General features: G+C 30.8%; 2 protein-coding genes across 2 annotated transcripts; one reads left to right on the top strand and one right to left on the bottom strand.

Moving 5' to 3' along the window:
* The first annotated feature begins 4,386 nt into the window (after positions 1-4,386).
* Positions 4,387-6,680, top strand: LOC110627137 (reticuline oxidase). Its single transcript, XM_021773384.2, has one exon. It carries the CDS (start codon positions 4,740-4,742, stop codon positions 6,390-6,392), a length of 1,653 nt encoding a protein of 550 aa, XP_021629076.1. The 5' UTR covers positions 4,387-4,739; the 3' UTR covers positions 6,393-6,680.
* Positions 6,681-8,119: 1,439 nt separating this feature from the next.
* LOC110626651 (GDSL esterase/lipase 2) lies at positions 8,120-9,720 on the bottom strand. Its single transcript, XM_021772689.2, has 5 exons — positions 9,424-9,720; positions 9,216-9,337; positions 8,889-9,116; positions 8,571-8,820; positions 8,120-8,474 (listed from the first exon to the last, which is right to left on the bottom strand). The coding sequence occupies exons 1-5, from the start codon at positions 9,677-9,679 to the stop codon at positions 8,239-8,241; spliced, it is 1,092 nt and encodes a 363-aa protein (XP_021628381.1). The 5' UTR covers positions 9,680-9,720; the 3' UTR covers positions 8,120-8,238.
* Positions 9,721-26,636: the final 16,916 nt, after the last annotated feature.

The following is a 26,636-nucleotide window of genomic DNA, read 5'->3' as shown; positions in this document are numbered from 1 at the left end:
TGAACTTTATTTTTTATTTTTTATTTTTTCTACATAAAATGTTAATGGAAAAATTTCAACTACCTTCCTTCTTGTCTTTATCATCAAATAGATATTGGATATTCATACAATTAGGGATTCTTTTGCTGTTTCTGTTTTAGGAGGTTACGAAATTAATAACACCAATTGATCTTTAGATTTATTATGAGATTTTAAGATTGATACAAAAAAAGAAATATTTAATTTAAAATTTGATCATTTAATTATGTAAACGATATAATTAAATAGGAAAACTACTATTTTAAATTGCTTTTATTATTTCAAGTAAATAATTAATTTAAGAAAAAGGGGTAGATGGTATATCTAATGGTCCTTTGAAAGGCTGTTTGTTATAATGTTCAAATAGCTGGTTCATATTGAAAGGCTGAGCTCAGCTAATTGGCTGTGGGCCTGTTCAGTAGTATGAGGCTGAAACCTTTCTAAGCCAATGATCCTTTAACGCAGCACTGCCCAGTTCAGGATTCATTGCTTCCATTACTGGTCGGCAACCCAAAGCCCCTGCAGCATTTTGAAATGCAATTTTCTTGCTTCTAAGCTCTAAATTCCTACAAAAGAAAAAAAAAAAAAAAACAGGGAACAATTTCAAATTAGTCATCTCTAGTTTCGATATCTACATTTTATAAAATTAAATTATTTAATTTTTCTATTAAATGTATCGTTCTTTTAATTCCAATATTGCCGAATTTAAATTAGACTTTCCCATAAAATATATATATACTATAAGAAATAGTAAAAGTCTTGTATTGGCATGAAGACAAAAAAAACAAAGCAATTAATAAATGTTCATAGGCAGGCCTTGGATTTTAGTGTTCAGCCGGTTCTATATATCTCTACTGTACATCTTCCTCATGAAGCTCTTTGCATGCTGATCCAACCGTCGGATATATTTTAAAGTTTGAGGGATAATATTTTAATAGTAGTTATAAAATTATTAAATTAATTTAAAATTTATTTTTTATTATATATAATAATATATTTTAATAAAATTATTATAAAAAAACAAATGATTACCTTATACTTGATAATAAAAACAGAAGCAGTGATTCTCGAGTTGTTATTAATTTGTCTTTCACATTCAGACAAGATTTTTCTATTCTATCTGTGGCGTTAATGATTTTGATATCATAAATGTAAGCTGTGATAGAGTGTTGTCATGTCACCTTTCAGTGTCAATATTAATTGTGGGTCGTTGAATAGCATTTTGGACAGACGTTGGAGAGCTAATTTGTAATGGATCAAGTTGAAATCCTAAGAAGCTGATTCCTGTGTTAAGTTGAATATAAAATTACGCAATAATATTTAAATTATTTCACATTTAGTTAGTATTGATTTTTTATCTTCAAAAAATTTATATTTAGTATAATGTTATGCAAAATAAAAAATTGTTTACTTGAGTTTTTAATAAATTGTGTAGAGTTATAAATTTTTGTAAGATTAATAACACATTTATAAAAGTATTAAAGAAATAAATGATCTATCTATTTATAATTTTAATTTTATATCTATAATATTTAAAAAAGTGAAAAGGAGAGAGAAAATATTAAAACTTTTTATACTATGCTGAATCAATTAAAAACATATGAGGTGGTCGATATTTATAAACAATCACTCCATCATTTAAATCAATAAATTAGTAAAATATACGAATATAATATATTATTTTAAATTTAAAAATATATATAAGAATGTGTATTTTGATATTGGTGCACATTTATTTTTATATTATAAAAAAATAAAATTAATTATTAAATATTTATAAATTCTATTAGTATTGGTTAATAAATAGAAAATCTCATATTTATAAGTATAGTGGAGATTGATTAGATTATATCCATTAATAGTAATTTTTCATAAATACTCGATCTATTTAAAAGATGACGAATTTTAATAAAAAATCAAGCGTTATACTATTTAAATTTTTCTTTTTATGAGTAGAACTGCATATTAACTTATTACATCTTTAACTTAATGATAACTTATGATTTAATTACTCATTAACTTATGATTTATTTTGATATAAATCTTTGATAATTTAGCATTATTACAATAACAAAATGTAATTCTATAAAAAAATTTTAAAATTATAAATTATTTTTTAAAATTTGTTATTTTATTTTATTAATAAAAATATAAAAAAATATTGAAAACAAGACACCATATATTTAAAAGTTTTGATATATTTTTCTGAGAAATTTAACTAAAAAAAATAAAAAAAAATATTTTTAAAGTCATTTGTCATAGTTATTGGATAAATTGAACAATATAATTCTATTTTTTATTTATAAAATTAATAAATTAACTATAAATTTATATTTTTAATTAATATAATTATTTCATTGCTTGATTTGCAATGTTATTTTACAATTTATAAAAATAATTATCATTTATAATTAATATATTATAAAAGGAAAGAAATGATGGGACTGCTAAAAGGTGTCTTTAATTATTTAAGTCATTTATAATTATAATTTTTATTATATTAATTTTAAAATATATAACTTTAAAATTTTTAATTTTAGTGATTATATAAATTAAAATTTTTTAGTGATATTTAAATTAAACTTCCATACAAAAGATTTATTAAAAAAATTGACTTCTATACAAAAATTAAAAGATTGTGAAATTTATTAAAAAGTTGACGTCTATACAAGAATTGATCAATTCATTTTGAAATTAAATTAATTAATAGTGACAAATTCTTATTTTTTCAATAAAAAAATGATAAAATTCTAAAAAAATAATAATCAAACTTAATATATTTTCAATTATATTTTTTAACCTTTGATTTGACCTATTTTTTATAGTTTATAATTTGCATATGAAAGGCAATAAGGTGCTATTTAAAATACCCATTATATTTTTATATTATTAAAATAAAAACTAAATTTAATTAATTGATTTTAAATATTTATTATTTAAATTATTTATAAAATTTATATAAATCTAAAATCTTTTAACCTTTTTGTACTTAAATTCTTAAAATTAATTTTTTAGTTCATTATAATTCAATTAAAATAAAAAAGAGGTAGTTTCACCTTATAAAATAGAAAAATTAAAATAATAATTTTTAATATGTGATGTAATATTAAATATATTTTTCAAAATAAACTAAAAAAATGTTTTTTTCATTTTAAATTGATATGTATTCAAATTAATTTAAAAATCAAGTAAATTATAAAAAATTCTTTTCACTTTATAAAACTGAAAAATTAAAATAATAATTTTAATATGAGAAGTAATATTAAACATATTTTTCAAAATAAACAAAAAAAATGTTTTTTCCTTTTCGATTGATTTATGTTAACTTAATTAAAAAAAATTCCTTTCACCTTATAAAACTGAACATTAAAATAATAATTTTAATATGTTATGTAACATTACATATTTTTTAAAAATAAAATAAAATTCTTTTTCATTTTAAATGATTTTTTTATAAAAATTGATTAAAAATAAAATAATTACTACTAATAAATTTTATGTTCTATTTAATTTTTAGAAAATTATAATCTATCACATTTAAAATAAAAATAATAAAATATATTCTATAATTCATCTATAATATTACAATATATAATTTATAAATATATCAATTATATAATTCAATATATAATAATTTTTAGTACAATTAAAATAGAAAAGAAAGTCGATAATATTTGGGACAATTATAAACAGAAATATAAACAAGTGTATTTTGCTAAAAATAATATAATATGATAGTTTAAATATTAGAATCAAGATAATGATTTAAAAAATAATTTAATAAATATTTAGATTTTCCAATAGGATGATGACAAGTATTTGAAAAATATTTTAGAAACCAATAGCAAGATTTTCTTCCCTGAAAAACAAAATAGTTTTCATGACAGTGGAGATAAGTAGAAATTTAAAATAAGCATGTTTAGTAAATAATTAGTATTAATTTAAATAATTGAATAATTATTTTGATAGAGCTACACTAGATGATTCTAGATTTATTAGAAGTAGTTATAGTAATATTTTGATTTAATAGGAAAAATTATAATAATAGGAAACTAATATTAAAGCTATGAAATAAAAATTATAAGGAAATTATGGATATTGGAAGCAACTAAATAAACTTATCCGAATATTTCTATAATTACTTAATAAGTACATAAAAGGAAAGGAATTGAATATGAGAAATTTTAGGGGCCAATGGTCGCCACCAATCCCTTCACAGCCCCATCAATTTGGGGCTGATTTTAGATTCCAATTAATTGTTGAATATCATAAAAATAAAAAAATAAAAAATAAAAAGATTTAAAAAATAAAAAAAAAACAAATGAATTGTCGTGCCAACTAAAAAATCTACATGGTACTGTGAGGAATTATATAATTTCTCACGAATTTGGCATCGGCAATCATGTTATCTTTGTATATATAGTTACGTCTTGCAGGTTCTTTCAATTGGTGTTCTCACATGGCGTTTTCATAACACTAAGGTTTACTAGTCACTTGTTGTGTAGTTTAGTTTTTGGACAACGTCTTTTTTGGAAACAGGAAAGAGAAGTTCCACTTACCTAAGCTAGCAAATATTAAAAATGGCCGGCCAATTTTTATGTTCTCTCCTCCAACCTTGATTTCTCCATCTTTTTGTCTTCTACGATTCACACGATTCCCCTTTCTTCAATATAACCCTTTTGTTCTCCTCTCCAATCTTCTCAAAGCCTTCGTCTTCAACCATGGTTAACTTCCTTCCTGCAATTCCTTCTTTTCTATTCATCTTCATTTTTTTTCTTCTTGCCCCTCCTCTATGTGCTCTTCATGACCAGTTAACTTCTTGCTTATCTTATAATCACATAACCAACTTCACCTTCTTTCCTAGTACAGAAAATGACTCCACAGCTTACTTTAATCTCCTTGAATTTTCAATTCAAAATCTTCGCTTTGCAGAACCCACGATTCCTAAGCCATTGGCCATCGTCCAGCCAGAAAGTGTGGACCAGCTAGTGAAGACTGTGACGTGTTGTAGGGAAGGGTTGTTGGAAATTAGGGTAAGATGTGGTGGCCACAGCTACGAAGGGACTTCATCTGTAGCCAGCGATGGAGCTCCTTTTATAATTATAGACATGATGAATTTGAACAAGGTTTCAGTGGAATTGGAAGGTGAAGTAGCATTTGTGGAAGGTGGTGCAACGCTTGGTGAGACATATTCAGCGATTGCTGAGGCAAGCAGCGTTCATGGGTTCTCAGCAGGTTCATGCCCAACCGTTGGAGTTGGCGGTCACATTGGGGGAGGTGGGTTTGGATTATTGTCAAGAAAATATGGACTTGCAGCTGATAACGTGGTTGACGCACTTCTTGTTGATGCCAGAGGGCGGTTGTTGGACCGAAAAGCCATGGGAGAGGACGTGTTTTGGGCCATAAGAGGTGGTGGAGGAGGCGTCTGGGGGATCGTTTACGCTTGGAAAATAAAGTTGCTGAAGGTGCCGCAAGTAGTGACTTGTTTTACAGTCTCTAGACCTGGCACTAAAACTCATGTTGCTAAGTTAATAAACAAATGGCAATACGTTGCGCCGAGATTGGATGGTGACTTTTACGTGTCATGTTTTGTGGGTGCCGGTTTGCCAGAAACTAAAACTCCAGGAATATCAGCTACATTTAAAGGATTCTTCTTAGGTCCAAGAAATGAAGCCATGGCTATCCTGAACAAGATCTTCCCTGAACTGGGTATCCTGGAGGAAGATTGCAAAGAAATGAGCTGGATTGAATCCATTCTATTCTTCTCAGGCCTAAGCAAAGGAAGCTCAGTCTCCGACTTGAAAAACCGATATTTGCAGGGGAAGCAATACTTCAAGGCAAAATCAGATTATGTGAAGAGGGAAATTTCTCTAGCTGGTATAAATGGTGCCCTTGATATTCTTGAAAAGGAGCCAAAAGGGTATGTTATATTAGACCCATATGGTGGGATGATGGACAAAATAAGCGGTGAAGCCATAGCCTTTCCTCACAGAAAAGGTAACCTCTTCGCAATTCAGTACATGGTTGAATGGAAAGAGAAGGATAACAACAAAAGCAAAGAGTACATAGATTGGGTAAGAGAATTTTATAATTCAATGACACCATTTGCGTCATGGGGTCCAAGGGCTGCTTACATCAACTACATGGACTTTGACCTTGGAGTAATGAAGATGCTTAAAATGAGGGTCCCATCTCGGGATGCTGTGGAGGCAGCTAGGGTTTGGGGTGAAAAATACTTCTTGAAAAATTTTGATAGGCTGGTAAGAGCTAAGACAATTATTGATCCAGATAATGTTTTTAGTAATCTACAAAGTATTCCTCCAATGCCGTCCTCAGTAGGCTCCAAAGCCACAGTTAAGGAAGACATGTTGTAAACACTTGAGCACAGAGGTTCATATTTCAAATCCAAACACTCGAGGGTTGTTTTTATATTTTTAAGATTTTTCTCTGTTTATTTGCTAGTATATATGCAAACAAATACTGCACAATCAGTGGTTCTTGCATGGGCCGGCCTCATAAAGTTTAATTAGAACTCAAAATCATATTTTCCTTTAATATTTTCTTTTTTAAAAAATAATTAAAAAATATATAGGCCCAATAAAGTAAAGATCTTTTTTTCCAATTAACAACAAGAATCCTATAAGAAACCTTGGGCCTGTTTGGAGAGAGCTGGGTATTTGTCCTGTTTTGTTTTTCTTCAGACTTCCCTCATTTTCTGCCATTTTCATGGATGCATACTCTCCAATTTATCAAAATGTTTTTTTTTTTTTTTTTTTTTTTGCAACTGTAAAACTGCCTGGATTTTCAAAAAAAGCAAAAACTTCTATTTTATTTTATTTTTGTAAATTTAAAATTGCCTTCATCATACTAGATTTGCTTGTACTGTATTATGAAGGGCTAAATTAGTCTGTATAATTAGTTTTATTAATTAAATACAATATTTTCCTCAGCAATTATAGTAGTGTTAATTAAGGTTCTTTGTTTTCTACCAAAAGAAGTCAAATTAGTTAATAAGCTAATAAAAAAAAATTGGGTAGTTTAATTGTTATCACATCATAAAATTAATATAAATAAATAAAAATGAAGAAGAAGACAGCACAGCTGAAGAGGTGAAGCCAGCCCTCAACGAGAGTGCAGAATCCACTTACGGCGTCAAATTTTGCTTTAAAGGAGCAAGTGCTTTTGATACTTATGAAACTCATTGGCTAGGCAGTCAATTTTCCTACAGAAATTAGTTGGTTCCTTTGAATGTATTTATAATTAATTAATCTCCTTTTTAATTTTCATCCGATTAAACTCTTCAAATAAATAAAAGTCAATACCTCTCTGACAAAGCACTTTAACATTTCATCATATTAGACTCTTTAGATAAATAAAAGTTAACACATTTCTGATGAAACACCTTTATATTTGATAACTTTCAAGATTGAACAAGTTCTTATAGAATATAATTTTTAGGAGTAGAACAGCAGGGTAATAAGTGTAACCCAATAGAAAGAGTAGAGAAAGAGGAGCAAAGAGCAATAAAAAAGATGAATGTGTATAAATTTGTGAAAATAAGACCTATTTATAATTACAAAATAGAGTTATTGAAAGTATTGAGAAAAATTTAATGAAAATAATAGTTGCAACAACTATATATTTTAGAAAATCATATAAATTAGTTAAATTATTTTCACCTTGACAAACCAATGATTTTAAACTGAAATTAAATTTTTGATCTAATTTATGGGCGTAAGCGCGCATTTTCTCCATTTTTTTTATAAGTTCAATAATTAGAACTCATTTATCTAATTTGTATGAGATATAAATTTTTTGAAATATCTTAAATTTTATTAAAAAACACCTGTAATCCATCTTTGCTAATATGTTATGTTTATTAGTTGGTTGTTCTGTTTTCAGCTCTGCCATTCTTGCTGCTGCTTCTTATCTGTTTTGGACTGATCTAGGTTTTTTCTCTAAGCACAAGACCTCTTAGTCAGGTGAATGAGAGAGGCCTATTGGCTTGGTCTTAGTTGGAGGTCTTTATACTAAATTTTTCACAAATAATATCATTAATAAAACAGAAGCATTGGATATCTATTTCACATTGTAACACCAAATAGATATTGAAATTGAGGAATTAAGCAACGGCATCTATTTTTCCCTTGCATTTTTCATCCTCTTTTATTATAATTTATACTTATGAAAACACTTGGCTCTTAAGGATTGATACTTGGGCTAGAGTTGAAAGAGTTGTTTAAGATTGTAAGGCCTTGTCACATCAACACTTCCTCTCCACATGAGCTTCGAAAACTGATGATTGGCCTTCTCCGATGGATGGGAATCAAAGAACAAATATTCACTCGGATCATCACACACTTCAAACTCTTTGATCGGCGTTCCTACACCTCCACAGCTTGTGATTCCTCTGAACGGCCCTGTGCCACAACATGCTGTTTTCGCTTCCTTGAAACCTTCACAATGCAAATCAGAGAAGAGATCTCACAATTCTGGCCTCAGATAAAGAGAGAAAAAGAAAAAATAAAAAACTGCATTCTGATAATATATACCATATTTTGAAGGGTGCTTTATCCTTCTACTTAAAGAGTTGTAAAAATCAAAGTTTGAATATTTAAATCCTTGTAGCTGTTTCTGTAGCTTCATAAGCACATAGGAAAATTCCTTATTGTGCAGTTTCACCAGAACAGTAACCTGTTCCATGCAGCCACCTGATGAATTCTTTGCTCTCATGTTGGGTAGACAACCCACAGCCCCCAAGCTTACAAATGCGAATTTCCTTCCTCCATTCTTATATATTTCCTGAAACACCACACTGTAGATGAACATGGGATATATATATACTAGCAAGTGATCATATGTGTACGTACTTTGAGCCCAGTCGTGAAGTTGCCGACGACCATCCCTACGTACTCTTCGCTAGAGTAGTAATGCAGTACACTGAAATCGTCGGTGACTTTCGCATAGTCATTGGTTCCAAAGCTGAATAAGTAAATGGCTTTGGACAACAATGCCTCGGTCTCTGAATCACCTAATTTATGCCTTAGCCGTTTCTTCACATTCTTGAAATTACTAAGCTGACCTTTAAGGTGTATTATCTATTTTTGAAAGTAAAGATATTAAATCAACTCAATCCTCTCCGACGACCAAACCACAAAAAGATGCAAAGTATGAATGACAAGAGGAAGATCACATACAATTTTATCAGGATTTACACCCAGAACTTCAGCTCCTCCTGATGCAAAGTTCACTCCATACCTCAGTTGACGATTTCTGGTCTGACGATATGGTAGAGGGAACGGTAACTTGGCATATTCAGCTGCAATATATAATATTTTTTTTGGTCGGGAATCATATACAATGTATATATAAACCTACAATTAGAGAAAAATATAAGTTCCATACCGATAAAATCTGGAATCAATCGACCATCAGAAGCTCTCCCAGTAGGATGCTTGAAGAATGTTTCACCGTAGGGCCAGTAGCAAGCTGAACTTGTGGGATTGTTATTATTTCCAGTATCAAATAGAGAGTCTCCAAAAATGAATAAAGGAGCATGATTCTCTGGAGAGGGTAGATGACTTGTGCTGGTATTTTGGAAGAGAAGAAATGCAGCGATAACCCACAATTGAAAATAGGACCTTGAAGTTAAATTAGCCATGGCATTATACGTAGAATGCTCTTGTTTCTATTTACTTACTTGCAGTTATTATAATGGGTTCCTTGTGCATATACGACACAAGGGAAGGGATTACTTCAATACGTCATGCTTTTGGAATACTTGAGATTTTATTATATATGACATCACTTAAAAACTCTAGAAGAATATAAGCATAAAAATAGTAAATAATTTCAATATTTAACATTAAGAAAATAATATTTATTATTAAAAATAATATTTTATGAACAAAAATAAATTTCATGATTTTATTTAATTTATTTGAATATCATCTCTCAATTTTAGAAAGTATTAATAAACTAAAATTTTTAATAATTTTCTAAAATGAAATACAGGTGATCTAATTTAACTCTCTCCACATTTTACACTATAAAGTAAAAATATATTTATTCAGTAGCTTAAGAAAGGAGAGAGGGGGAGGGAGAGCTGTTGTTAAGTTGTTGGCAAGCTGTTGTGGCGGCTGCAATGTGATTGGCTAAGGGTATATGAAGTAGTTATTGTAAGTTACACTTTTTACTGAGATCGATACCAATGAAGAGAGAGCAAGTATATATTTCACATTTAAAGCATATATATATATATTTAGTTTATTTAAAAAAAATATATTATTAATAATTTTCTTAACATGTTCATCATAGTTTGTTATGTTAGTATGATTTTTTTTAAAAAAAAAAAAAAAACTCTGGATTGAAAGTTAATAATTTGAGTGGATTAATTTTGTCTTTTTTTATAAACATTGTAATTAGGTAGATTAAAGTAAATTGTTATTTAAATAAAAGTTTAGCTAAATACAAATAATGACAATCTAAGTCCAAGTAAGCATTTTTCCCTTGTCTAAGAACACAGACAAGCCATTATAGATGTAATGTCTTCTATTGGTGGATAATGGTTAATTAGTGTTCTTAAATTGATGAATCATTTTCTTAATTTACCAATTAATTAATATAATTATTTCATTTTTAGAACACCCCCTTCATATTTATCTTTTTTATTCTTAACAAATTTAATTTATATATCTTTTTTTATTTTTAGAAAATGAGAATAATTCATCATCAAAGACAGCTCATCATGATTCTTATAAGCGTTACAAAACAAAAACAAAAACAAAATTGGTATAAAATTGCTTTGTGAATTAATACAACAGGATTTTTTTTTTTTTAAACAATAATACAACAGAATTTAGAAGATATATTCGCATACAACAATAATACTAATCATTTATAAAGATAATAATAATACACATAAACTCATTTACCTTAAAATTGACACATTATACAAAATTAAAAAAATATTTAAAATATATTAAATCTACAAATTAATATAATATTTTAATTTATAATTAATTAGATGATTATTTATTATGATAACTCTCAATCTCTCTGGGCTCCATATCCGATAGATCTGGTTCTCCCTCGCCCCCTATTATATGGATCTGATTCCTTTTTGGGCTCTTTGATGGGTCTGTCAAATGGGTCTCTCCATGTTCTCTTTGAGGAAAGGACCTGCAAAATAAGGGAAAAGGGGGTCAGGGGTCCACCGGGGATGCCCCGGCGGAGACCCTCCGACGCTCAAGTCAGATTTACGAGCTAGAGTAGTGTGGATAAGCAAGAGTTGCAGAGAGAGAATAAGAAAAATGGAGTTAAGGAAGAAGGAGCAGGAGAGAGAGCGTCCCCCTTGAAGGAGAAGACCCTCCAGTATATAGTGCTTCCTGTCCTTTTCACTCAAGCCCGTACGTACGGTTGTGTCAGGCACCTGCTCCATGCATAACGACCATTTAATGCTCTCCAGAGCGCATGCGGGTAGGGCTGGTGAGTGATTGGGCCTACTCCCTTATGGGGCTTGTGCTCATATCTGATCCAGATCACCCTGGGTTGCCGGCCCAGGCTCGTGAAGTAGAGCCGCCTCTCGAGCGTATGATCTGATGGGCTTTGGACCTGTGGCCTTCTTTTGGACCCAACCTTATTCCTGGGCTAGGAAAGATCTGGAGGTTATCAATTGCCCCTTTACCTCCTCAGCAGTTATTCCATGACTGGTGAGGGGGTAAATACTTAGGCTCCACTAATGACCGTGCAGCTCGAGAACGGCTCTTGTCAAAACGTCCTTTACTTGCCTTATTTCTTTATCCCTTTACCTTCGTGTTTAAATGTATGGCGATCTGGAGATGTGTATTTGATGATGAATGATATTTCACCTCGGCCTGTGCCTCATCATTATTTTCTACTCACGCTGTCTTCTAGTTTTGTCAACTTTACTTATTTGATGGACCAGGCCAGCTCTACTGGGACTCTGCTGGTTGAACTGACCCGGGCTAAGAGCTCGGAGTCTGGTTAAGCTTCTGAATTGCGAGTTTTTCTTATTCTCATGAGGGTCTTTCTGTTTTTGACTCACAATCTCGTCATTGTTGCGAGCTTAGGAATATAATATCTTGTTCCTCTTGAGATAACCTTCTGGTAGTCGGTGCGGTTTGAGCTGTGAGCTCCACTAGGATAGAGTACTCGTTCTTTTGTTGTTTTCCTCTTCCTGGGTTATTCTTGCTGAATGTTTGTTTATTGTGAATTAATCCGAGCTGTGAGCATAGTCCTTCGCCTTCGTTTATCCTTTTATGCGTTCCTGCATTTGTGGGCCTTTTCATAGAGGGAGCTTGATTCTCTGTTATTTCTTCTGTATTTAGCTTTATTCTACTTGAGTGTTTTCCTGTTGCGAGTTCATCCGAGCTGGGAGCTCGGTTCTTTGCTTTTTGCTTAGGCTTTTGTGCCTATAGCCTGTGATGCTGCCTATATCGCGAGCTCCGAAGTTCAGAATTTCACTTTCTTCACTTTGGTGCCCCGAGCTCTTTTGTGAAGTCGGACTTAATTTCTTGCTTTCTTGTCGAGCCTTATTCGGGCTGTGTTTCAGTCTGACTGTTCATTTGTTCGGTTTTAACTTTTCTTTTATAGGCTTATAGCCTTGCCGATCCAGATGTGAGGCCCCTCCAAGCTTCTGGGAAGGTCGACCTTGGATTGCAGAGGTCGGACTATCTGTTTTGGATTTGACCGTCTTGCCTTCTTGATTCTTTATCTGAGCGTTGGACTCTCGTGTATGTTTTTTGCCCCCGAGTATTTATGGGTTGTCTGCTCTCGAGCGTTTTGCGGGCTCTTTGTTGCCTGGACCTCTCTCTAGGTCAGCTGAGTTGGTTTAGTGTGAGCGGTCAATTCTCGAGTTCGGTGCCTCTTATGATTGCCCCTGATTCTCTGTTTGGCTTTGTATTTTGGTATACATTTTGCTTAGGAATCGCCTTGCCTTAATTCGGTCTGTCTTATTGGGTTTACCAGTACTGCGCTCGTTTTCTTGAGATCGGCATGATGCTTTGGTACTTTTGGCTGTTGTGTGAGATCAAAGTCTCTCTACCTGATGACTCGAGGTCCTTTGGAAGGTCGGAGTTTAGCTTTTCATTTATGGTCCCGTGCCCCAATCTTTTATGTGAGATCGGAACTATGTTCTTATGAGTTGTTTTTGCTTGTGGCACTGGACGATCTTGGGGATCCCGGCCGTTTTTGCTCCGGGAGATCTTGGGGATCCTGGTCTTTTACCTCCCTGAGATCTCTATATCTCAGAGAGGTCTTCTCACTCCAGGAGATCTTGGGGATCCTGGTCTTCTACCTCACTGAGGTCTTTATGTCTCAGTGAAGTCTTCTTTTGCCAGGACCTCATTGAGGTCTTCTCATGCCAGGACCTCAGTGAGGTCTTCTTTTGCCAGGACCTCATTGAGGTCTTCTTTGCCAGGACCTCATTGAGGTCTTCTCAGTGAGGTCTTCTTTTGCCTGGACCTCATTGAGGTCTTCTTTTGCCAGGACCTCATTGAGGTCTTCTCATTGAGGTCTTCTTTTGCCAGGACCTCATTGAGGTCTTCTATTGAATCCGCTGTGAACTTTGTTTTGTTTTTCCTGGAGTTCTGGGGATCCCGGTCTTCTTTGTTTTTCTGGGAATTCTGGGGATCCCGGTTTTCTTTGTTTACCCGGGAGTTCTAGGGGATCCCGGTCTTCGTGCTCCGGGAGGTCTTTAAGATCCTCACCGGCCGTTTTTGTTTTGTTTTCCCGGGAGTTCTAGGGGATCCCGGTCTTCGTGCTCCGAGAGGTCTTTAAGATCCTCACCGGCCGTTTTTGTTCCGGGAGGTCTTTTTGAGATCCTCATCGGCCGTTTTTCTCTTTGAGGTCCTGCACAAGATTCAGGCTCTTTGGCCTTACTGTCGCTTCCAGGCTCTTTAGCCTTGCATGGGATTCAGGCTCTTTGGCCTTACTGTCGCTTCCAGGCTCTTTAGCCTTGCATGGGATTCAGGCTCTTTGGCCTTACTGTCGCTTCCAGGCTCTTTAGCCTTGCATGGGATTCAGGCTCATTGGCCTTACTGTCGCTTCCAGGCTCTTTAGCCTTGCATGGGATTCAAGCTCTTGGCCTTACTGTCACTTCCAGGCTCTTTAGCCTTGCATGGGATTCAGGCTCTTAGGCCTTACTGTCGCTTCCAGGCTCTTTAGCCTTGCATGGGATTCAGGCTCTTTGGCCTTACTGTCGCTTCCAGGCTCTTTAGCCTTGCATGGGATTCAGGCTCTTGGGCCTTACTGTCGCTTCGTCATCTCGGCCGGTTTTGTGGTGCCGGGGGCCTTTTTGGAGCCCGGCCACCTACCTCACTGAGGTCTTGCGCAAGATTCAGGCTCATTGGCCTTACTCTTTTTTCTGAATTTTTCTGCAAAATAAAAGTTTGCACAGAGCGTATATAACGAGAAGACTCATTGTTAATTCAATAATATTCATCAATAAATAGTATGTCGCCCAAGACACTTTAACTTTATATTTCCGTTTTCAATTTATAAAATACTATGCTCGATCATGTAAAATATTGTGAACAGTGTAAGTATTATTTGCACTTTATAATTCTGTGATCAATAATAACTGCAAAACGATAAATGAAAGTAGCATAAAAGACTATTGATTTTGAGGTTGGTCCAGCTGTAATGATTGATAGTAATTAATTGCTTGTAATAGGAGTGAATTATGGGTAAGCTAATTTTAGAAAATCATTTATAATGGCATTGTTGTAATATTTATAAAGGATTTAGATACTTACCTCCCAGTAATTAAGAGCCATGTCGACCACTTTTGTATGAGTTGCGTTGACGTGTCACTTTACTGCAATTCCCTCAAACTCAATCTTGAAAAATTAATAATTTCGAGATTTGGCCGACCTGCTGCAGTCCGAGCTCCTTTCGGTCTTGCTACTCCGACTGGCCGATTGACCTCCACATTTACATACGGACGAAATGTTAAATCATGATTCTTATTGGAATTCACAACAATTTTGCGGATAGAGCAAAGAAAATGCGGAAGAAAGTGATGTGCTTGATTTCTTCATCCTTGGAAAGCGTGCATTATTGGAATTCAAGAGTACCCTTATTGTTGTAAAATCCAGCCATTTGTCAACTTTCTTCAACATGTGCGCTAGGCATGCTCATACCAAATCTTTCCCTATACAAGCAATCCATGCTAAAGCTGTTAGACCGTCCGCAGCAGACTTCAAATGGCTTGAGAAATTCAGCCAATCCCGCAAAATCAAGTTTCTAAGTTTGCTTAGCCTTAATGAGAAGCTCCTTCTGAACACTAAAAGCTTCTTGCGCAATCTTTGTAACCTCCAACACTTGTCCACCAATCTTCTCATCCGCAGCCAAAACCCTACCAAAGAATTGTCCCAATAGATCGTCAAATGCCACAATTGATGGATCGATGGTCACATCAGCTCCACTAAAGTTCGAAACTCTGTGGTCCCTGAACGCCGACGTAGACAGCGCCTCTAGCCGCACCACCGCCGATTCGAGCCTTTCAATTAGCTTCTCCTCCATGAAGCAGAGCGAAATCCTGCCTACTTCCTTCCTCTGTATATAACTGAGCTTTGTTTCCTTCCTTCTCTGTGGAAGCTTTTGACGGAGACGAAGAGTAGATCTGGGAGGACTCGTTGCGCCGACCTCACTTGTTGGAGCTCGACCAGACCAGCGACTTCCTCCTCAGATCGACGTGTCTGTGGCACCATCACGTCTGTCTATCCGGTCCATTTCTGCGTCGCGCTGACCTCATGCATTTTTCCGTCTTCAAGCTGGCCAACACGTATAACCCGAATCTCTTCTTCGATTAGTTTGGGCCTCTGATAATTTTGTATTGTCTCCTTGTCATCCCGATGCTTTCCATCCGTCCTGAAATGTGAGTCCAACCTCCAACACGGCTTCGACCTTGACCACGAATCTAATTTCGAACATGGATCCGACCTCAACGAGCAATCTATCGCTGTGGTCGTCGGATTTGTCGAGTTCCTTTCTATCTTGCTAAACATGGCTCCGACCTCCTTTTTTCTCACAGACTCCTCTTCTCTTTCTCTCGTCTTTATATATATATATATATATATATATATATATATATATAGCCGACCTCAGAATTTCAACAAATACATATATTACTCGTCCTTTTTTCCTTTTACAGAAAATATTCATCAGGCTTCAAAGAAAAAATCAGCCGTAATAAAATCTAATAAATATTAAAATAAATTATCTGAAAAACCATCAAAATATTCTTTAGCACAATAAACCTTTCTTTTCAGCTGAGTTATCCGCTCAAACTTTTATACCTTATGTGGATCTCAATGGGTGGATCTGAAAACTTTGAGATAGTAAAATCTCTTTCGTTTTCCCACAGACGGCGCCATTTGATAACTCTCAATCTCCCTGGGCTCCATATCCGATAGATCTGGTTCTCCCTCGTCCCCTATTATATGGATCTGATTCCTTTTTGGGCTCTCTGATGGGTCTGTCAAATGGGTCTCTCCATATTCTCTTTGAGGAAAGGACCTGCAAAATAAGGGAAAAGGGGGTCAGGGGTCCACCGGGGATGCCCCGGCGGAGACCCTCCGACGTTTAAGTCAGATTTACGAGCTAGAGTAGTGTGGATAAGCAAGAGTTGCAAAGAGAGAATAAGAAAAATGGAGTTAAGGAAGAAGGAGCAGGAGAGAGAGCGTTCCCCTTGAAGGAGAAGACCCTCCAGTATATAGTGCTTCCTGTCCTTTTCACTAAGGCCCGTACGTACGGTTGTATCAGGCACCTGCTCCATGCGTAACGACCATTTAATGCTCTCCAGAGCGCATGCGGGTAGGGCTGGTGAGTGATTGGGCCTACTCTCTTATGGGGCTTGTGCTCATATCTGATCCAGATCACCCTGGGTTGCCGGCCCAGGCTCGTGAAGTCGAGCCGCCTCTTGAGCGTATGATCTGATGGGCTTTGGACCTGTGGCCTTCTTTTGGACCCAACCTTATTCCTGGGCTAAAAAAGATCTGAAAGTTATCATATTATATATGTTTTTATTCAAAATAAATACACGCTAAACTCAGAAATAAAATAAAATTATTATTAAAATCATAATAATTTTAATAAAATTATTAATTTTATATAAGTTTTATTCACATATTACACACGTTCCACGTAGTGACGAGCTACTGTCCGCACTTATTTTTTCAGGCATGGGAGTACAAATAAACTTTCTTTACTTTTTTAAATGAAAATAAAAAATTTAGAATATTAAATTAATCAGATTTATTTGGATCTACTTATTAAATTTATTTAAATATACCATTTAAATTAACTTTAAATATATATATTTACAGCTTTTACTAGAATTATAAATTAATACAACTAAAAGTAAGCAGACAGCTTCTACATCAAAGAAAGTCACCTGCACATATACGTCTTTAATTATTTTTCTAACATCTTTGGAAAATTTTTACAAATTAATTTTAATAAGTTCAATAGGGCTACCAATATCTGAGAATGAAGATAAAGATGCACAGTTTCTTTTTTTGTCGAAACATAATACGCAAAAGTAGCATTTTGCTGAACAACTTCAAGATTGATCTAAGTAAGGAAGCTAGCTTAATTTCAAGTAGACGTTAAGGGACACAAACTGTTAAAACACCCTGTTCTAAAGGAGACAAGAGAAGACAGCCCTGAGGTTGTATTGTCAGAAACTAAAGGAGGAAATTGCAATCAAATGATAATGTTTAGTTGTTTAGGTTGTATATATGTAAATTTTTTTTTATATACAGTTTAAATTTGAGATCTCTTAATTATAAAAAAAAATTAATTTCAATAAATTAAAATTTAATAATATTTTTATTTATTTATTTATTTAACAAAACATATCATATATGTCTTATAATGTTAATTAAATATTTAATTATATTAATAAGTTTTAATTTAATAATATTGAAATCATTTTATATAAATTAATTTTTTTTTAATGTAATTTTATATAAATTTTTTATCTTAGTATTTTAATTTTCACTAATTAATTAATTACAAAACAAAAAAAAACTTATTTAATTACCATCTAAACAATGGAACTAAAAAAGTTTTAAAATATAGTAGGATACAAATTGAATTTTTGCCTAGATTATCAAATCCCAGCTGAAAAATTACCAAGTTGAGAATAGTAGGAATTTCGCGCGATATGAGGAGCAACACGGGTTTAAGTCATAGCTTATATTGCATCATGCCTCAACAGAACTTCAGGTCAGCAGATGACATAAACTTCGACACACGGGCGTGTAATGTCTTATTGATGTTGTACGCATCATATTTCTTTGGGTATGAACCTCAAAAATAAGAGAGGACAGTGGGTGGATTGGCTTGACAACCTTTATGATATTTACTTCAGTATGGGTATTGAATAATTGAATTGACTATTGAGATAATAACATATCAGATTATAGAGGTTGTGAGCTCGTATTGGATAGAGTTTGGATATTGTTAAAAGTGTATAAGATGATAGAGTTATATTTAGTATAAAATACAGAATCCTATATAAGATAGAATAAGAAATTCTATATGAAATAGGATATAGAATTCTATCAGATAAGAATAATATTCTGATATGAATAATATCCTATTGTAATTAGGATTCTACCACTTTATTAGAAGTTTGATGTGATTTGGATTATTGAGATCCGATTTTAATATTATTTTAATATTGATTACATCAGTAGTCCCCCTCTAGTTTTTGAATCTTTAGGTTAGATATTGGATGGTTCCCTTTGACGAACTTGTTGTCTTGTAGGATTCTAGCGATGAAATACCTCAATGGTTCACTTTGATGAACTGGTCATTTCGCTGAATTCTGGCAATGAAATGCCTCAATGGTTTCCTTTAACAAACTTATTGTGTTGTGAAATTTTAGCGATGAATTGCTTTGGTGGTTCTTTTTGATGAATTTATCACCTTGCAGGATCTTTTTTATGGTTCTCTTTGACGGATTTGTCGCGTACCTTGATTGTTTTCTTAACGAATTTATCGTCTTATGGGATTCTGACAATAATTTGTCTTAATTTTTCTTTTGATGAACTTGTCGTATTGTGAGATTTTGGCAATGAGTTGCCTTGATTTTTTCTTTGACGAACCTATCACCTTGTGGGATTTTAGTAATGAGTTGCCTTGATTTTTTCCTTAACGAATCTATCGTCTTGTGGGATTTTGGCAATAATGTGCATTGGTTTTTTCCTTGACAAACTTGTCGCCTTGTGAGATTCTTTTTCCATTGATAAACATTTGGCCTTGTGCAATTCTTTTTCCCTTGACAAATTTGTTGCCTTGTGAGATTCTTCTTCTCTTGAAAAAATTGTTGCATTGTGGGTTTCTTTTTTCCTTGACGAACTTGTCATTTTGTGGTATTCTTCTTTTCTGGATGAACTTGTCGTTTTGTGAGATTCTTTTCTCTTGACGAACTTGTCTTCTCTTGAAGAACTTATCGCATCGTGGGATTCTTTTTCTCTTGTCAAATTTGTTACCTTGTGAGATTCTTTTTTTCTTGATGAACTTGTCGGCTTGTAAGATTCTGGCAATAAGTTGCTTTGATTTTGAAATCCATTTGAGAGTGAGCATAAAACTTTTGTTTCGGGAAATGTATTATCACTATAGAGTTGGTCCTCTTTTATAGGTGACATAACTTTTTAAAGCTCATATGTAAAGTTAATTCTCATGCAAAATATTTTTGTGAAATTTCTTAGTACTTATTAGGAATTATGATATAACATTATAAAAATATAACTTGCATGTGATGACCCATAATAACACGTAATATTAAGTTGATGTAGAGTCTAAGTAAGACAAATATAAAAGAAAAAAGTAATTATTGCTTACTGCTGGATGTTGGACATATAGAATTATTTTATTGATATGTGTAAACATCGCCATTTTGGCAATAAAATAATTAGTAGTTTTTCTTTTTTTTCTCTTTTTTTATTATTTTTAAAAAAGTCTTTATCAAACACTAATATTGATAGATTTTCATACTTAATGGGAGCCAAAGAGATACTTAAAAATAATATTGCGTTAAAATATTTATGTAAGTTATTTAGTGATCGAAAAATTTCGTTGTTGATTTAGCTACTGATATTTACTATCATAAAGTTTGTCACTCTAATTTAGCGATGTAAATTTTATTCACAAAAAATTTGTGACGGATATCAAATATTGGATTAAACTCATCGTAAATTTATTATCAAAGCTTTTACGATGAAATAAAATGTTTTAGTCACGAAAATTTTTTGTTGTAGAAGCCTATATTTCTATTAAATTGTTAAATAAATACAAAGTGAAAACTTCTTGCGAAATAAAATTCTCTAGCGTTGAAAAATTTTCATAGAACCCAAATTTCTAAAAAATATGATAAAAATACAAATTTGTCGTAAAACCCTTTTGCGACCGATCACAATTTTTTAGCGATGAAAATTTTCCGTCCCAAAAGTCCAAATACACAGACTGGTGCAAATTTATTGTGAAAACTTTTGCGAACAAACCCTTAGCAAGGAAAATGTTTCATTTAACTTTTTTTCTCACTGAAATTTTATTTATACAAAATCTTTTCAAAAATTAAAATTTATTATTATTTTCCAAGATAAACATTAAATTTTTATATCATCAAAAAGTCATTGATTTTAATTAAATGAAAATTATTATTATATATAAGATATTGGGTAGGATGAAATTGAAAAAAAAACTAAGTAATTATTAAGTGAATTAGGTTTAATAAATAAAAAATTAAATATCTTTGTAGAAAATAAAAAATTTAAAATTTAATATAAAAATTTAAAGTTGCTAATAAATAACTTTATTGACATATGAATTTGATGGTAAATAATTAAATTTTTTACTTAGATTTTGATTTTGGACATATTTGAAGTTGAAAGTATAAAAAAAACAGTAGAGACAGTTTTAGAATTGTTTTAGACGAGAAGGTACTGCCTTAACCAATGCTATAACTCAAACTCGACATACAGATCGTAAGATTTTTATTTGGACAGCTATATAGAATTCAAATTATTTCAAATAGTTTCAAATACAATCATATTAAAAATTAATTAGGATAACAACGATAGAAGTATTAGTCAATTTATTTTACTTCTTTTGAATTTTAAATATATATATTTTTTAGAAAATGTATATATAAAAGTTGTTTTAGAAGTAGGGTTTCATCTCTCTTCTTTCAATTCTCTTCCTTTTCGTCTCTTATTTTTCTATAATTTTGTTATAGTCGGTAGGTCATGATATTAAACTTTTATTTCATTTAATCATTTTCATGAGTCGAAGAACTTATAAGCTTTATTTTTAGTGTTAGCTTTGATTGTATATAGTTATTATTTTTCAATTATAATTATAATTTATTATAATGTTGAACTACGTGAATTATAAATTTATAAAAAACTATATATTTCAAAATTGTGAAGAGATTATAGAAATATATTTTATTTTTTTTAAATTTAATATATTATAATTCTCAATAAATTAAATAGAGTTAAAATTTTATTAGCTTTATTTTCTTAATTTTTTAATCAATTTTTGTACCAAATCAATTTAAAAGGAAATTTGTTTATTTCAAAAAATACTTAAAGTTACATTACATATAAAAATCATTTATTTTAATTTTTCAGTTTTATAAGGTGAAAGTTACTTTTTTTTTATTTTAATTAAAATATAATAAAAGATAACTTTTTTATTATTTTTTAATTAAAATATAATAAAAGATAAACTTGATTAGTTACTTTTTTTTATTTTAATTAAAATATAATAAAAGATAACTTTTTTATTATATTTTAATTAAAATATAATAAAAGATAAACTTGATTTAACTTGCATGAGATAATCCATAATAACATGTGATATTAAATTGAAGTAGAGTCTAAGTAAGAAAAATATAAAAGCAAAAAGTAATTATTGCTTACCGCTAGTTGTTAGATACAAAGGATTATTTTATGGATATGTGTAAACATCGTCATTTTGTCAATAAAATAATTACTAGCTTTTCTTTTTTCTCTTTTTTTATTATTTTTAAAGAAAGTCTTAATCAAGCACTAATATTGATAGACTTTCAAGTTTAATGGAAGCCAAAGAGATACTTAAAAATAATATTGTGTTAAAATATTTATGCAAGTTATTTAGCGATTAAAAAAATTCCGTTGTTGATTTAACGATTGATATTTACTATCATAAAATCCATCGCTCTAATTTAGTGATGTAAATTTTAGTTGCAGAAATTTTGTGATGAATATCAAATATTAAATTAAACTCATCGCAAATTTATTATCAAAGTTTTTATGATGAAATAAAATATTTTTAGCGACGAAAATGTTATTAGCTTTATTTTCTTAATTTTATTAGTCAATTTTTGCACCAAATCAATTTAAAAGGAAATTTGTTTGTTTAAAAAAAAATACTTAAAGATACATTACATATTAAAATCATTTATTTTAATTTTTCAGTTTTATAAGGTGAAAGTTATTTTTTTATTTTAATTAAAATATAATAAAAGATAAACTTAATTATAAAAAAATTGAAGTATAAAAAGATTAATAATGTTAAATTTATATAAAAAGATTAATAACTTAATTAGAAAAAAAATTGCAATTGGTCGATCTATAAAAAAAAAAAAAGAAATTGTAAGGTGGTTGGCACCTATAAGCAGTCACTTCAATGCTCAAGTGATGAGTTGCAAAACTTATCACTTTTTTCACATTAAATTTCATAATTTTGATATAAACAATTGGTTTTTATTTTGGACAGGTTTTGAGCTAAACATGAGAAAAGAAACTGAAAGAGACTGTTTTAAAGTTTTTTCTAACTGGAAGGTATAACCTTATCTAAGGCTGTGATTCAAGCTCGATTGACAGATTGCAAAATTTTTGTTTTGCCAGCGATACAGAGTTTAAAATTGTTTGATATAAATGCAAATACAATCAAATCAGGATTAGGATAAGAGTCGGAGTAGTAGATTTATTTTATTTATTCTTTTAATATGTGAATAATTATCTTTTTATTTAGGAAATGCCTATATAAATACTGCCTCAGAAGTAGGAAATCACCTCTCGTCTCCTCTCTTCTTCTCCACACTCACCTTTCAGTTTCTCTTCGGCGAACACTCCTTCCCCTTCTTCTTTTATTTTCTGCAATTTTTATTATGGACCTTAGATGCTAAATATATTTTTTTCAGTTGAAGGTTAATCAAGTTGAGATTTAATTAAGTTGTGAGATTTTGTTCTTAATTTCTGTTCATCTTAATTTTTATTTTCAATTAATTTCTATTTTTGATAAACACTACCTCCATTGTTGTCCTCTTAGGAATTCAAGAGGCCCATTGAATCTCATAAGAAGATAACATATTGCTAATTAACCCAAGTAAATACCTAATTATCTAACTAGATTAATATTCATTTATATTAAGGAATTAATTAATTTGGTTTAAATAATTCGCTTATCATTATTGATCAAGTTTGAATTTTTCTCTTTTTAAGCAATTAATTAATTAAATTTAGACGCTTGATGGAATTATTAATTAACTAAAAATTAATTTAAACGCTACATGGATTAATTTAATCTTAAGGAAAGAAAAAATTGGTGGGATTCGCTTGTTTGAACACTATTACCAAACAATGAACAATTGAATGGACTTTCTTTTTAATCAATGATAAACTATAAACCTACCAACTTTGATTACTTTTAGCTGAGTTTTTAATTTGATAATTTGTTTCATTGTTCTAATTGCATTATTTTATTCCTTTTTTAGTTTATTCTTAAAATCAACTTCTCCAATAACAATTTTATTCTTTACTCTTTTGTTTTAAATAATTCTTCTTTTTCTCACTTTTCATAAAGATTAAACAATTTTGAAGTCTATGTAGATCGATACTCATTTATCCTATCTGCAAAAAATTAGTTTTAATTGACGGATTCCATAACCGTCATCAAGTTAATAAATTGATAGAATGAGCACATATAATGAATTATTTTTTAGCTTAGAATTAATGTGTCAGAATGTATACTTTAATCTATGTGTATATTTGTTTTTATGTTGTAAGAAGATGGAGTTGATTATTGAATCTCCTGGAAATTCATCTGGTACCAGCTATTAAATAGAGAATCCCATATTTGTAAGTGTTGTGGGAATCTACTAGATTACATAACTTTCTATGAACACTCAACCTGCTCAGAACAGAGCGAATCTTAGTGAAGAACTGAGTGCTATGGTATTCAGATTTTCCGGGGTGAAATATCTACGATTAAGTATCAGATTTTCCTGGGTGAAATATCTACGATTAAGTATCAGCTTATCTTATCAAACCCTTAGTATGTGACCCTATCTTACGCTAACAACTCATGACTTATTTTGTGAGATTATTATGTCCCATCACGAATGTATTAGATAAGAAACTTGAGTGATTGAAAAATGCAAATACATAAAATTGATGAATGATGATTTTCACATACATGCTGAATAGTAAATCTACAACCATTTATTTATCTATATTTATCTATTTTATAAATTTTATTTTTTTATTTTATCTCGTTATTCCAGTTTGTAAAAAGAAAAAAATTATTTTAATTATGTGAAACTTTAAAAAATTAAGAATGAAGAAAAAAATATTTTAATTATTTCATTTAAAAAAAATGTCAAAGTTTAGTATTTTATTTGCGAAATTTCATACTGAATTCAAAGAGAATCTCATATACATAGATTCTTTCCTTGTCGTTATGGATGAAGATTTGAGGAGAAAATTTTTTTCTTGTATTATGGTCGAAGATTCGAGGAGAAATCTTTTTGAAGAAGAAGATAATGATCTAAACACAAGAATGACACAATTTTTTTACAAAAAGTTATGCATTAAAATCTTTATATTACCATCATTTAATTCAAGACTTACGAGATAAAAACTGTAATTAGAAAGAATGGATAATAAAAAATAAGTCACACTCTCTTCAACACATATGGAAGCGTAATACAATTTTAGATCACTTAATACATGTATGGTCAAATTACACTTAAACTAATTTTGTTATTTTAGTATTTTAGTATTTTGTAAAATTTATTTTAAATTAATTTGGCCTAAATTAAAAGTCAAATTCATGCCGCCCATTTTAAAAGGAGATTCCTCCGAAGACAATTTAGAAAAAGGATCTTCAATCTAATTTAGGTTTGACTAGATATATTTCCTATATTGTAGTTACACCTTAGAGGCTATAAAAATAACCTTAAGATGGTAGCCACGAGAATACCATGAAAAAAGTTAATGTTATGGATAATATTTTGGTTAATCTCCATTATTTAGTAAATTATTAAAATTCAATTTTGTGGTGCTCTAATATGAATTTCCTCCATATTTAGTTAGTTTATCAAGAAAATTTTGTGATGTTCTCAAAACTTGAATCGTTTAATTATCTATATTTCTAACCACATGAGTTGATTAAGGGTATAGTAGAACAATCTTTACTCCATAATCTTAGTTTCTAATCACATTAATTAGTTAGAGTGTGATAAACCAATCTTCTGGAGGATATTTTCGTTTAATTTTTTATCATGTGTTCAGATTCTTAATACATGTTGGTCTTGAATTCCGCATCGAACTATTTTTAAAGTATATTATAAAATTATAAAAAATTATAAAATATATAATTTTTTTTATAATTATTTTTCTTCTATTGTAGATCACGTAGTTTAATTATTGGAACGCTATGTGCGATTTTTAAAAATTTAAAAATATTGGTTTAAATTAGTTAAGAAGGTAAAATAAATTAATTTTAACAACGAATCAAATTTAATGTTTATTATAATAATATAAATTATTTTATAATAATTTAATAACTAATTAATTAAAAAAATAAAGAAATCCTTAATTATTTAAATATTGAAACTAAAAAAAGATGATTTAAAAAATATAATCTAAATTTATTTAGGGCAAACAAAATTATCAAAAGTTGAATGATGATTTTCTTAAGCCTTAATTAACTTTTTTTTTTAAATTTTAATTCTAAAAAATATAGTTATATCTTTCAATAATATTTGATAATTGATATTTCATGGTCATTTCTCACATAAATTTTCAATTTTCATATTATCACCCTATAAAAAAATAAAGCTTAATAAATGGATAAATTATATTCAAAATACCTAAACTTAAGCTTTAGATAATTTCCAATCGTTACTCACTATTTTTTATATTATTTTAGTGCAAAACATTAATTTTTCTCTCGATGAACTTGTCTTATTGTGAGATTTTGGCAATGAGTTGCCTTGATTTTTTCTTTGACACCTGTCACCTTGTGGAATTTTAGTAATGAGTTGTCTTGATTTTTTCCTTAACGAACCTGTCATCTTGTGGGATTTTGGCAATAATGTGCATTGGTTTTTCCTTTAACAAACTTGTCGCCTTGTGAGATTCTTTTTCTCTTGATAAACCGTTGCCCTGGAATTTTTTTTCCCTTGATGAACTTTTCACCCTGTGAGATTCTTCTTCTCTTGACAAACTTGCTGCCTAGTGGATTTCTTTTTCCCTTGACGAATTTATCGCATTGTGAGATTATTTTTCCCTTGATGAACTTGTTGTCTTGTG

Source organism: Manihot esculenta, chromosome 11, assembly GCF_001659605.2.
Source record: "Manihot esculenta cultivar AM560-2 chromosome 11, M.esculenta_v8, whole genome shotgun sequence".
NCBI lineage: Eukaryota > Viridiplantae > Streptophyta > Magnoliopsida > Malpighiales > Euphorbiaceae > Manihot > Manihot esculenta.
This window is presented reverse-complemented; position numbering and strand designations above follow the sequence as displayed.

What these genes read in the sequence shown, in the direction of transcription:
- LOC110627137 (XM_021773384.2), top strand. Translation starts at nt 4,740, where the DNA reads ATGGTTAACTTCCTTCCTGCAATTCCTTCTTTTCTATTCATCTTCATT.
- LOC110626651 (XM_021772689.2), bottom strand. Translation starts at nt 9,679, where the DNA reads ATGGCTAATTTAACTTCAAGGTCCTATTTTCAATTGTGGGTTATCGCT. An exon ending in ACTTCACGACTGGGCTCAAA is followed by an intron (nt 8,821 to 8,888) that starts GTACGTACACAT and finishes GTGGTGTTTCAG; the next exon opens with GAAATATATAAGAATGGAGG. An exon ending in AAAGCACCCTTCAAAATATG is followed by an intron (nt 8,475 to 8,570) that starts GTATATATTATC and finishes TGCATTGTGAAG; the next exon opens with GTTTCAAGGAAGCGAAAACA.